This window comes from Anomaloglossus baeobatrachus, chromosome 1 (genome assembly GCF_048569485.1).
Source record: "Anomaloglossus baeobatrachus isolate aAnoBae1 chromosome 1, aAnoBae1.hap1, whole genome shotgun sequence".
In the NCBI taxonomy this organism is placed as follows: Eukaryota; Metazoa; Chordata; class Amphibia; order Anura; family Aromobatidae; genus Anomaloglossus; species Anomaloglossus baeobatrachus.
In genome coordinates this window covers 93,327,861-93,340,834 of record NC_134353.1, presented here as the reverse complement: position 1 = coordinate 93,340,834, position 12,974 = coordinate 93,327,861, and the positions used below count along the sequence as shown (strand labels likewise).

General features: G+C 45.9%; 1 protein-coding gene across 1 annotated transcript; it reads right to left on the bottom strand.

The window, feature by feature from the left end:
* Positions 1–2,954: 2,954 nt before the first annotated feature.
* LOC142286186 (uncharacterized) lies at positions 2,955–9,141 on the bottom strand. Its single transcript, XM_075333390.1, has 12 exons — positions 9,131–9,141; positions 8,810–9,018; positions 7,870–8,008; positions 6,392–6,524; positions 6,042–6,207; positions 5,828–5,926; positions 5,489–5,611; positions 5,240–5,340; positions 4,205–5,148; positions 3,889–3,962; positions 3,574–3,666; positions 2,955–3,356 (listed from the first exon to the last, which is right to left on the bottom strand). Exons 1-12 carry the CDS (start codon positions 9,139–9,141, stop codon positions 3,259–3,261), a joined length of 2,190 nt encoding a protein of 729 aa, XP_075189505.1. The 3' UTR covers positions 2,955–3,258.
* Between the last annotated feature and the right edge of the window lie 3,833 nt (positions 9,142–12,974).

The window sequence follows — 12,974 nt, the reverse complement described above, 5'->3', positions numbered from 1 at the left end:
TAATCCTTATATTTTTATATAGATGCCTGTTGTGAAATATAAATTGCTTGACAAAGGCTCTGTGGATTGGAAATGTTGTCATTGCGCAGATGGATTGATTAAAAGCTTACTTGCACTTTTGATACTTTTACTCAGTGCGCCGTCTACCTTTATATGATCTGTAGGTGGTGTGGTTATTGGGTTGTACTGGGCTGGCTCCTACTATTATTTATTTGAAGCTTGTGCTGCTTCATTTCCTTTAATAAACAGAAGTGTTAATATATCATTTAGGCTATGTGCGCACACGGCTTTCTTTGACGCTGCGTTTTTGGCTGCAAAAAAACCGCACAAAAACGCAAAAAAACGCACCGGTAAATGCATGTTTTGCTGCGTTTTTCCAAAGCATTGCATGGGTGAAAAATGCAGGAAAGAATTGACATGTCCATTTTTTTTTTTTACCTCAAAAACGCAGCTAAAAAACACGTGTGGACAGCAAAAATGAAAAGTCATATGACTCGCCCACCCCAGGGCTATGGGACACCTGGTGCCGGGCCGGACTAGTCCGGTGGTAGTCAGTGGTGGCTGGGCCCGGCTCCGTGGCCCTGGTGGGTGTCAGTAGAATATGTGGCTGTGAATTAAAGTTTGTGTTCGTGACGCCACCTGCTTCTTCTGCTGTCTTCCTTAGCCTTGCCTTTGTTAGGATGAACCTGGCTTGGCCTCCACTACAGCCTCCAGGCTGGGGGGTCACCTGTCGGCTGATTACCCCTTTTCTGGAAGTCTGCTATGGGTTCTGGCCCTGGGAGTCTACAACCTTCCCTGGGCCTCGGTTTTTACTGTTTGGAGATGATTTTGCACTCCTCCAGTCTCTAGGGACCGTCCCCTGTCGCAGCTTGATCCCTCCACCGATGTTACTGTGGAACAGGCCACCGTAGCTCTAAACTGCCCCGACAGCTATACAGACTACCCGTGGCCCTGCGACTCCTTCTGTCTCCTACGTGGTGTCACCTGGACCTCTGGGTCCCAGGATCTTCACCAGGAAGCGTCTCCTTCTGTTTCTCTGCTCCTGACTGACTTGGAGCGTTCTTTCCTTCTTTCTTTCTTTCTTTTTTTCCTCCTCCTTGCCTGCCTCCAGCAGACCTCCTCCTCCCTCCTTTCTCTGTTCTTCTTCCCCAGCTACATGCTGGCTCCTCACACTCTCCCTCCCTGAGGTAAACTGAAACTCTGACCTTCCTCTCTGCTCTACACTCGGCTGGCTCTCCCCACCCCCCGGTTGCTAAGCTGTACCCTATAGGAGCAGGGATGGGTCTTACGGCCCCTCACAGCATGCAGCATGGGGGGGGTAACTGCCACTTTCCCTGGTCCCAGTATGTACCTAACAATGGGTGTAGTGTGGATTTACCAGGGGACCGGAGTTCACTCTCCTCCTCTCCCAGAATGGGGCATCACACTGCTGAATGGAGTGCAATGACCTGTGGCGACGGAAGCCTCAGGGGCGCCACACATAGACTTTGCTAAGGAAGTAAAGTCAAGCAGTTTTGAGCCAAAAATGCACAAAAACGCACCCGAAAAATGTGCAAAAACGCCGCGAAAAACATTCAGTGCGCACATAGCCTTATGCATTAACAAAATGCAGAGTGCACTTTGGATATGTAGCGCCCCTGAACCCGTCAGGGTGCTACAAGGTTCTGTATCCCCACCAGGATGCAGGGCCTACCCCCTTAGGGACCCAGAACCCCAGTGCTGGTAACAACAAAACCCAGGTAATCCCAGTTTTCCCCAACAATCCCCCATACAATGGTACTTAGCTAGGGTGGGAACAATGGATGGCCGCCTAGAGGTGGAGCCACTCCAGTCCACTAGTTGACCAGGTGGGAGGGGCAGACTGTGGAGAGTAGTCAGAGAGAGTGTCAGACAGCAGGAGTGTAAAGGTGGAAGCAAAGTGACGTCCTGACTCAGGTTAACGGTGACCTCGTACATAGGAGAAGTGGTTGCCTGTGAAGTACGGTGAAGTACTCCAGGAACTATACACTGATGGGCTACAGGACCCTAGGACAGGAAAGAGCTTCAAGCTGACCTATTAACACCTGCACAGCAAAGGGGACCATCATGGACCTTGTTGACCCTAAATAATCTGAAGACTGAGTAGCAAAGGGAGAACCGAGGACAGGACCAGAGACTCCAACCCCACAGGGTTCACACTACAGTCAGGCGGACAGAAATGGACAAACCACAGAACGGGGACCCCCAGGGTTCTATACTACGGGGACCCACTTACCAGAGACAGATGAAGGGGAAGAAGGTACCAGAGAACCAAACTGGCACTGGGACGAAGGAGACCTGGAGGCGAAACCAGCCGGCCTCAGGCAATCACTCAACATCTACCAGCAGTGAGTGAACCAATTGCACTGAACACCTATGTGGACTCCCTTCTTCTGATGCCCACTGCACCATACACCCTCTGGGGCAAAACCTTACTTGCGGAGGGACTACCATACTAGCTGTCAATACCACCAGCCCCAGTAGAGACATTCTGCAGCGGCGGCTCCGTACACTTAGCCGCACCACCGCAAGTGGCGTCACAAGTGAACATTATCATATTCTCCCCTATAAATATCCCCATTACAAAAAGGGCCCGGGGTACGGAACCAGGTAATGGCCACCACCGTGACAAAACCAAGAGAGACATTGCCCGGGACCGAGTACCTCATATCCTTGGATGCTACAGATACAAAAAACTCTCAGTAACATAAAATATATAATTAATTCATTTATTTTTAAAATGGATAACGGAATGAGGGAGGGGAAAAAATAGGAATAAAACAATAGACAGTAGCAGTGACAAATCGATTCCCATAAAATTAAATAGAGAATATATTATGTAGTAGTTACAAATCGATTACCATAAAAATATTTATATAAATTTATTTTTAAGTGAATCAATTTGTCACTAATACATACTATATATTTCCTATTTATGTTTATTTTTGTGGGAATCTATTGGTCACTACTACATACTATATATTCCCTGTTTATGTTAACAATAAGTTGTTCTATAAAACAATAGACAAAATCATAGTCGTAAAGATAGCCATTGTCAGATACCGGGTGATCAGTTAAAGCCAATTCAGGCGAGCAGTATGAATACCGCGGAGCCTGGTGACACAGGCGTTACCGAAACATGTCCGGGTACAGATGTAACAATAGAAGGACACAGGTAGATGGTGAAGGTCCTTCTATACAGGTGCAGCAGTGATGGTGGATCTGCTGTTCTTCAGGGCGCTAGATGGTTGTAGAGGAACAGCAACAACAGGAAAATGCGCGAGCAGCCCTGGATAATCCACGCCGGCAGGATGATAAGATCCGGCGGAAGATGTTGCCTATGAGAAGAGAAGTATAATATAAGTGACGGGACTCCAGATTACATGATACTACTGTGCGGTCACTGTGGCTGTACGGCAGTGTCTTATCATACAGAGGTCAGGGGTCATTGTCAGCCATCATACATGTGACAGTCCCATCACTGACAGATGACATCTGCTCCACATGGATTCTTCTCACTGACTGATATAACATGGAGATGATTCTCACACTTACCTCGTCTCTTTTTTCCCTTTTCTTTCTTTTCTGATTTTTGTTCCTCTGTAGTCAGATTTATTTTAGATTTTCTTTCTTCCTGAGATGGAATTTCTGATCAGAAAGGAAAAAAAATAAAAATAATTAGTAACGATATATTCTTATAACTCCAGGACAAAATTAGGGAAATAGAGATACAGTTTGGGCCTATGGGCTACATAATTGTGATCAAAGAAACGTGGATAACAAAGAAAAACCTATTATAGAAAACCATGTGGAAATTATTAAGACTTGATTTCAACATTCACATGTTTGGTGCTGTAGACCTGTACATACCTGACAATGAGGACGAGGATGACAAGCTGGTTATAGCATCGTCTCTATCAGGTGCAGGAGAAGATTCTTTCTGCCTGTTTGGAAGAAGAAAATCTTGTAAATTACAAGTAAACACAGTATAAAATGGGACGTCTCCCTAGAACTTCTACTATACGGTCTAATAGGACAGAAGAAAATCATATTGGGTGGGGGGGTCTCCTGCTCAAAACTGCCTTTTATAGAGCGAGGAGGAAAACAACTACCAGGAATGGCCGCCATGTAATACTGCATCTCCCCTAGCTTGAATCTCCCAATAATAAAACCATAATCTACTCACATTTTTGAGATGATTGTTTTGGGTGCTGGGGTACTCTTTGGTGAGCACTCTGGGGTATTCTCTGAGATGTACCCTGGTAACCACTCTGGGGAGCATTCTGGGGAGCACTCTGGCATACTCTCTGAGAAGCACTCTGGGGTACACTTTTGGGAGCACTCTTGCATACACTCTGGAGTACTCTCTGGGATGTACTCTGGGTTACTCTCTGGGGTACTCTCTGGGGAGCACTCTGGGGTCCTCTCTGGGATGCACTCTGGGGCACTCTCTGGGGAGCACTCTGTGATGCACTCTGGGGTACTCTCTGGGGAGCACTCTGGGGTAGTCTCTGGGATGCACTCTGGGGTACTCTCTGGGGAGCACTCTGGGATGCACTCTGGGGTACTCTCTGGGGAGCACTCTGGGATCCTCTCTGGGATGCACTCTGGGGCACTCTCTTGGGAGCACTCTGGGGTACTCTCTGGGGAGCACTCTGTGATGCACTCTGGGGTCCTCTCTGGGATGCACTCTGGGGCACTCTCTTGGGAGCACTCTGGGGTACTCTCTGGGGAGCACTCTGTGATGCACTCTGGGGTACTCTCTGGGGAGCACTCTGGGATAGTCTCTGGGATGCACTCTGGGGTACTCTCTGGGGAGCACTCTGTGATGCACTCTGGGGTACTCTCTGGGGAGCACTCTGCCGTCCTCTCTGGGATGCACTCTGGGGCACTCTCTTGGGAGCACTCTGGGGTACTCTCTGGGGAGCACTCTGGGATGCACTCTGGGGTACTCTCTGGGGAGCACTCTGGGGTCCTCTCTGGGGAGCACTCTGGGGCACTCTCTTGGGAGCACTCTGGGGTACTCTCTGGGGAGCACTCTGTGATGCACTCTGGGGTACTCTCTGGGGAGCACTCTGGAGGGGACTTGGTGTCATCGTTGTTCATCGTCTTTGTTGTGGTGGTACAAAGCTAAAGAGAAAGAAGAAAAATAACACATGAAATACTTTTTTTTTCTTTTAGAGGTCTTTTTTTCTATATTTTAGACTTATTGATCACATACTTTTGAAAGTCTTTGAGAAGATGATGTAAAGTTTAGGAAGTCAGGGCTCTCATTGTCTTCCTTATCCTCTGAGGCCATGTCCATGTCCACACCACCGTGATCTACAAGATAAAGGTAATGAAGTGTTATTAGAAATTGTCATTATAACAGTCGTCATTTATCACTAATATTAATGGATACCGATCGTCACATATTAGTAAAGACGACACAAACAGCCGCCTATTTTAGGTGACGTCTCCTTCTACTTACTGAGAAAGACGCTGGTGTCCACGTCTGACACGAGCTGAGGAACGTACTCCGGCTCCTGACTTAGAAGATTGTCAAAGTCTAAGTCCCTCAGGAATGGATGTTCCTTGATCTGAAATGCTCCTTCTGGAAAAATACAAAATAAAAGTTTTGCAGACATTGTCAGAGACGGCTCCGTATCTTCACAGTTTAATGTAATCTAAACTAATGACATAGCGGAATGAAGAAAATAGACTGAAAGTTACAGTATGGAGACTTAGAAATGGAAAAGTAGATAGAGAAGAGCTGATCGTCATGGACAATATATCCTAGATGTAATAAGTAAATATTATTATATCTTACCTGTCCCAAGTCTATCTGCAGGATTTTTTGTGAGCAGCTCAGTGATGATGTTCCGAGCATCGGGGGGAGGAGCGGGATCACAAGTCCAAATTATGTCTCCTGTTATATAGAAAATTACAGAATATAAAACCTCTTTATAGGACTGTAAGATACAGCAAAGGAAATAACTAAACCGATGTAACAATCAAAGCAATGATGGCTTTATTCTACTTACCACTGACAACATTTGTAAAATACCTCCGTTGGGATTTCCCTTTAAATGGTGCAGTTCCAACAAGGAATTGATATAGGATAACCCCCATTGCCCACCAGTCTACAGGTCTTCCATAGCCGGCTCTCAGGATCATCTCTGGTGCCATGTAATACGGGGTGCCACAGAACTGGAAACCAACAGAAGATAGAGATTAGAATCGATGAAGCCATTAATTCTCTCCATAAAATTATAATTACAGAAGATAAAATATCAGTGGAAAAATGTGAAGAAGAATGTGGAGAAGTGGAGAAGAGACAATAGTGTGATGGGATTTGTACAGAACAAGCTGCGTTCCTGTAAGTGACACTGACCTCATTGCCCATGAACTCTCTGGAGATGTCCTCCCGTAATTCCTTGTAGGTGTTGCTTTCTGGTATCATGACACCAAGTTTTGAAAGCCCAAAATCGGTCACTTTAATGTGTCCAGTAGATGTTATCAGGAGGCTGTTAAAGAAAAAAAAGAAATAAAGAATGGTTGTAGCCTCACAGACTGTGTGATAAGAACTGATAAATTTCCCACCTTTAACCCCTTCACGACCTTGGACAGATCTATCCGTCCAGGATCGTGTCCCGTTAAGCCCCGCCCCCTGCCGCGGGCAGGCGGCGGCGGTCGGCACACATATCAGCTGTTTTCAACAGCTGACATGTGTTCCTGCTAGCCACGGGTGGAATCGCTTCCACCCGCGGCCATTAACCCCTTAAATCTTGCTGCCAAAGTCTGGCAGCAAGATCTAAATGCGCGCGGCCATGTTTTTTACTTACCGCCGCCCCCACCGGAAGTCACGTGCGTTATCACGTGACTATCGTTGGTTGCCATCGTAGCACAGGGTCATGTGATGACGCCTGCAGCTATGATGTTTCACTTTCATTTTCCCTCGGCCGAGAGCAGAGGGAAAAACAAAGTGACTGAATCTGCTGTTTACAGCTGTATAGCTGTGATCAGCAGATAGATAAGAGCGATCGGATTGCTGATCGCTATAGCCCCCTAGGGGGACTAGTAAAATAAAAAAAAAAAAGTAAATAAAAAAAGTTTTAAAAAATAAAAAAAAAACAAAAAACCTAAAAGTTCAAATCACCCCCCTTTCCCCCCATTGAAAATTAAAGGGTTAAAAAAAAAAATAAATATACACATATTTGGTATCGCCGCGTTCAGAAATGCCCGATCAAAATATAAAATCAATTAATCTGATTGGTAAACGGCGTAGTGGCAAAAAAATTCCAAACGCCAATATTACGCTTTTTGGTCGCCGCAAGTTTTCCGCAAAATGCAATAACAGGCAAAACGTAGCATCTGCGCAAAAATGGTACCATTATAAACGTCAGCTCGAGACGCAAAAAATAAGCCGTCACTGAGCCATAGACCCCAAAAAATAAGAACGCTACGTGTTTCGGAAAATGGCGCAAAACGTGCGACACATACAAGTAAACCTATACATGTTTGGTGTCTACAAACTCGCACCGACCTCAGGCATCACATAGATACATCAGTTTTATCATATAGTGAACAAGGTGAATAAAACATCCCAAAAACTATTGTGCGATCACACTTTTTTTTGCAGTTTTTCCACACTTGGATTTTTTTTGCTGTTTTCCAGTACAATATATGGTAAAACCTATAGTTTCATTTAAAAGTACAACTAGTCCCGCAAAAAACAAGCCCTCATATAGCAAGATTGACGGATTAATAAAAAAGTTACGGCTCTCGGAAGAAAAGGAGCAAAAAACAAAAACGCAAAAACGGAAAGTGCCCGGGGGCTGAAGGGGTTAATATACTACAGGGGGCACTTACTTTTCCAGCTTCAGGTCTCTGTGCACAATGCCATAGCTATGCAGATATTCTAGAGCAAGAATGGCTTCTGCAAAGTACAAGCGGGCCAAGGGGACAGAAAAATAACCCCTTTTGCTTAGAAGGCTCTTGCAGTCTCCACCTAGAGGAAAGGAAATATGGTCGGTGAGGGGTGTATACAGCAGATCACCGTGATGTATAATGATAAGTGAGCGGAGACATTGGGGCAGGAGAGAATATTTTCAGATATAATGTGTAGTGCACATAATCTTAGTAATGGGGAAATGTCGTCCATATATTCATCTCACGGTGGTCTTCAGCAAGATGGCGCAGTGGGCTGTGTATAATCACTCTGACATCCTACTGTCTTCAGCAAAATGGCATCATGGGGAGCACATGCACATTCTGACATCTGATGGTCTTCAGCAAAATGGTGCCGCGGGCAGCACATGCGCATTCTGATATCCAACATTCTTCAGCGAAATGGCATTTGTCATAGAGCTGAGGTCTGAATCTGCGCAGGCGCTGCATGTGTCACCATTTTGATGAAGACGGTTGGATGTCAGTGTGCACATGCACCGCCTACAGCCCCAGTATACTGAAGAGCCACAGGAGATGACTGTACGCAAGCGCTGCCCTTCCTGCGGACAGTGCTAGCACACAATTTAATAAAGAGGCTTGTACATATGTAGAGGATCAGATTCCAAGGTCCGGGCTATGGTCCTGGCCCACAGTCCTGCCCAGATGTATGAAAAGCATTGTGATGACAGGTGCAAGTATGGGGCCCAGTGCCCCAAAGCTCACCTGCATCTGGGTACTAGATAACCTATAGTAAATGCTCCGTGGGGATGTAACCAACCACGTAGACAAATCCTATTTATATGAGACGGGGATAAGATATTAGACGACATGGGCTGAGTATAATGCAATGTACGTGTCCTACCTCCTACATACTCCATGACCATACACAGGTGAGAATTAGTTGGAAAGGAGCAGAGCATGGAGACCACAAAGGGACAATCACTGAATGTTAGGATGTCCCTCTCCAAAAAGGCCAATTCCACTTTTCTTTCAGTATGCAGGCTCCGCTTGGTAATTTTCTTCATTGCAAAGATCTGTTGTGACTCTTTATGGTGCGCTATGTAGACGGCACTGGAGAGAAGGAAAATCCATGGTTTATATTAAATCCTTATTAACAAATCATCTATAGAAGCCATTATATGTTCTTCTGTATTAATGCTCAATACTAGAAACCGGCAGTTACTGAAAATCCATGTCTAGAAATATATAAAATAGCACTACATAGATTACCTATGGGAGGTCCGCACAATGTCAGGTCTGCCGGAGACCCCCACCCAGGTCCCATTAGTGATAAGAGAATGTATCAAAATTATTTTTGGGCAGATTCACTATATATGACCGGTAGATACAAATGAGAGTTTATTTTGCTCCCCCCATACAAGGCATAATAAATGGAGGAGATGGAAGAGGGAAGAAGATAAAAAGTCATGAAACACCTTCTCCCCTCCTGCAGTATATGTAGTAGGTGTAATAATAATAATAATAATAATATTAGCAAATACCTCCAATTAGAAATGTAGTATAATTCTCCTGATATAGCCATGTCTCTTACCTCATGTGCAGGGCATTGCAGGAGCTTATGTATTCATGAATACAATCAGGCATCTAGTGACAATTAGTTGCTTTTAATCGTAACCATGGATACCTATGCTGCAATGCCCTGCACATAAGGTAAGAGACATATCTAATAATGAGAACTATACTACATTTCCAATTGGAGGTATTTGTTAATATTCTTATTATTACATCTACTACATATTGGGATAGGATCTTGGAGATGGGAATACCCCTTTAAAGGTATGTGCACACGTTAAGTGTTTGCAGCAGAAATTTTGCACCATTTCGACAGCTCTTGTACGGAATAATGCTGCATAAAATAGGCACATTTTTTATATATGTTTTTATATGCGTTTTTACCAGCTTTTTTTTTGCAGATATTCTCTACTCATCAGTGTGGGTGACATCTGCATAAAAAATGCTGAAAGATGTGAATCTGCTGCAAATGTACAAGAGACAATAAGCAAAATGTGCACGAGAATTCAGGAATCACATTCACTTTGCTGGAATCAGGAAAAAAAATGTGTCAAAAACACGACAAATCTGCAATGTGTGCACAGGCCCTATCTGATTTGTTACAGATGAGTTTGCTCAACTCCCGTATAACTGGCATGAATAGTGAGAACTAAATGTGAAGAGTGATGTGCGGATCCTATCCCTATGATAACACTGAATGGTAGAGCATAGAGGCCTTGTCATAGGGAACCCTAAGATATATGTATTATGCCAAGAGAAATCTCACCCATATTTTCCACTGCTGATCAGTTTGGATGTGTCAAAGTCGTCCATATGCGGCTTCCTCACCGGGATCAGTGATTTAACTTCACTCTATAAATGAATAAGAAATGATATTCAGATTAAGAAGCTGCAAGAAAAAAACTCCAGATGCAAAAACGTCTCCGCTCCATATTATGTCCCAGCTGTATACACTGATTTAGTGTATGGGACGACACAAGCTGGACGCTCCGCAGATACAGATGTAATTTAAAGGGGAATCATGATACAACGGTTGTGTCACACTTGACAGATAGTCCTGTAGTTTCCAGCTGTAGAAGGTCGCAGCGTTTGGCTACACAAGTTCCTCACTGACTTTCCCTTTTTCCATTCTTTGGTTTTCATCCCTTTCCTTTTAGGACCCAGCAGAGTTCCTCACCCTTTCAGCTGTTTTTCATCAGCACTTCCCTTGGTGTCTTTATATTCCCTCATCCCCCCTTAGGGCTTGTGCGCAAACTGCGTCCTGACTAGTGCAGAAATAAATGCACCCTCTGGCAGACTTGACACTGCATTTTGACAAAAAGAATGCATCCTAAACGCATGTATTTTGGATGCATTTTGCATGCATTTTACATGGGTTTTGGATGCATTTTTGTCAGTGCGGTCCTTGGCAATTCAGCACTGCTACATGCCCACTGACAGCAGACACAGACAGAGCCGGGCGATGAGAATGAACTCGGATGAACTTCACCCAACTTCATTGTCATCCCGCGCCTCTGTCTCTGTGTGCTGTCATGAACTCAGATGAACCTCTGAAGTCAGTGCCAGGACATAGGAGTCTGCAGCAGTTCTGTCAGAGCGTCACCCGATTTCACTGACATCACGCATCTCTCTCTCTGTGTCGCAGCCTGATTTGCGGTCACACATGAAGGACTCACCTGTGACCGAAAATGCCCTGAGTGACTGAAGTGAGCTGTGCAATGAGCGGTGCCCTCACTCAGGTAACCAGCGACCAGATGCAGTCCTCCACCTGAGAGCGATGGCCGCGGGTCATCTGAGTGACGTCATCGCTGATTGCGCGGCTCACTTCATTTGCTTCGTGGAGCTGACAGAGAGCGGCGGTGTTCTAAGGCCGCTCCTGTCAGCTTCATGTAGCAGAGCTGGATGCGTTGCGGGACCTCATAAGGATTACGCCGGACCTGGAGGGGTATTTGGGTATTTTAATAAAGTGATGGAAGAGGGTGGTTTTTTTCGTCTTTTATTCCAAATAATGAATATTTTAGATGTGTGTGTTTATTTACTTTCACTTACAGGTTAATTATGGCGGGGTGTCTCATAGACACCTGCCATGATTAACCTAGGACTTAGTGGCAGCTATGGGCTGCCATTAACTCCTTATTACCCCGATTGCCAATGCACCAGGGCAATTCGAGATGAGCCGGGTAGAGTCCCGGAACTGTCGCATCTAATGGATGCGGCTATTCCGGGCGGCTGCTTGCTGATATTTTAGGATGGGGGGCTCCCCATAACGTGGGCCTCCCCATCCTGAGAATACCAGCCAAAAGCTGTGTGGCTTTATCTGGCTGAGTATCATTTGGGGGGGGGATCGCACGTTTTTTTTTTATTATTATTCATTTATTTAATTGCATGATATAGACACGCCCACTGGCGGCTGTGATTGGTTGCAGTGAGTCAGCTAGCACTCAGTGTGGGGGCGTGTCTGACTGCAACCACTCATAGGCGCCGGTGGACGGGGGAAGCAGGGAATACGAGATGGACTAAGGCTATGTGCCCATGGGGGAAAGTGTCCTGCGGTTATATCCGCAGGACATTCCGCAGGAGCTCCCAGAAAACCGCAGCACAACTTTGTCTGTTTTCATGCTGCGGATTTCTTGTGGAATGTCCTGGGGATATGGTGCGGGCATTCTGCATTGAGGATACAGTACCATGGCTTGGGCACTGCATCCTCAATGCAGAACAAGTGCTGAGTGATCGGGGAGTTCATGCCTCCATCACGCAGAACTTCTCTCCCGTCTCCGGCCGTGTTTACACTGTGAAGGAGAAGGTGGGCGGGACTGAACTAGCTCCGGCTGTCACATGACCGGAGCTCGTGCAGGCCCCACCCACCTCCTCCTTCCTGCTCCTGTGCACCGAGGGAAAATGACCGGGTGTCTGCTATCAAGGCAGGTAAGTATGGGCCAAAGCAGGGGATTTCCGCAGGTAATGCCGCAGGAATAATTGACATGCAGTTATGTGCGGGCTGCGGGGGCTCCATAGCTGCAAATTACCACAGGTGGCGTCACAAATCTTATATAAACACTATCATCACCCCCAATAGCGCCACATTAATTGACTCCACCAGTGTCATGGAGTCGGGCCCCGCCACCGCTGACTACCCCGGACTAGTCTGGCCCGACACCGAGTCACCTAAGGCCCTGGGGTGGGCGAGTCACTTAGTGGGGTTGACTAAGCGTTCATCCCATCCATTCCCTACCTAGGGCTTATTTCAGGGTCAGCCAGGTTCAGGTGCAGAACCTATCTAGTGTGGTGAGGGAAGCCAGGGGCCGGTGGTAGGTTTGGTCTGGGGTCCCTATCTCTCCCTTCCCCAGACACAGCATTTCCCTTCCCTTTCGCTGTTCACTTGGTAAATCCACGTACCTAGCGTGACAGCTGTACTATATGGGAGATCACAGGGGAGAATTTAAAGCGAATCGGTCAGCAGGTTTTATATAGAAATGTAAGAGCAGCATAATGTA

Bases quoted from the DNA above. Each gene is read 5' to 3' on its own strand.
- LOC142286186 (XM_075333390.1), bottom strand. The intron at 5,612-5,827 runs GTAAGATATAAT...GTATTTTTCCAG, and splicing joins TGCAGATAGACTTGGGACAG to AAGGAGCATTTCAGATCAAG. The intron at 3,667-3,888 runs GTATGTACAGGT...CTTTCTGATCAG, and splicing joins ATCCTCGTCCTCATTGTCAG to AAATTCCATCTCAGGAAGAA.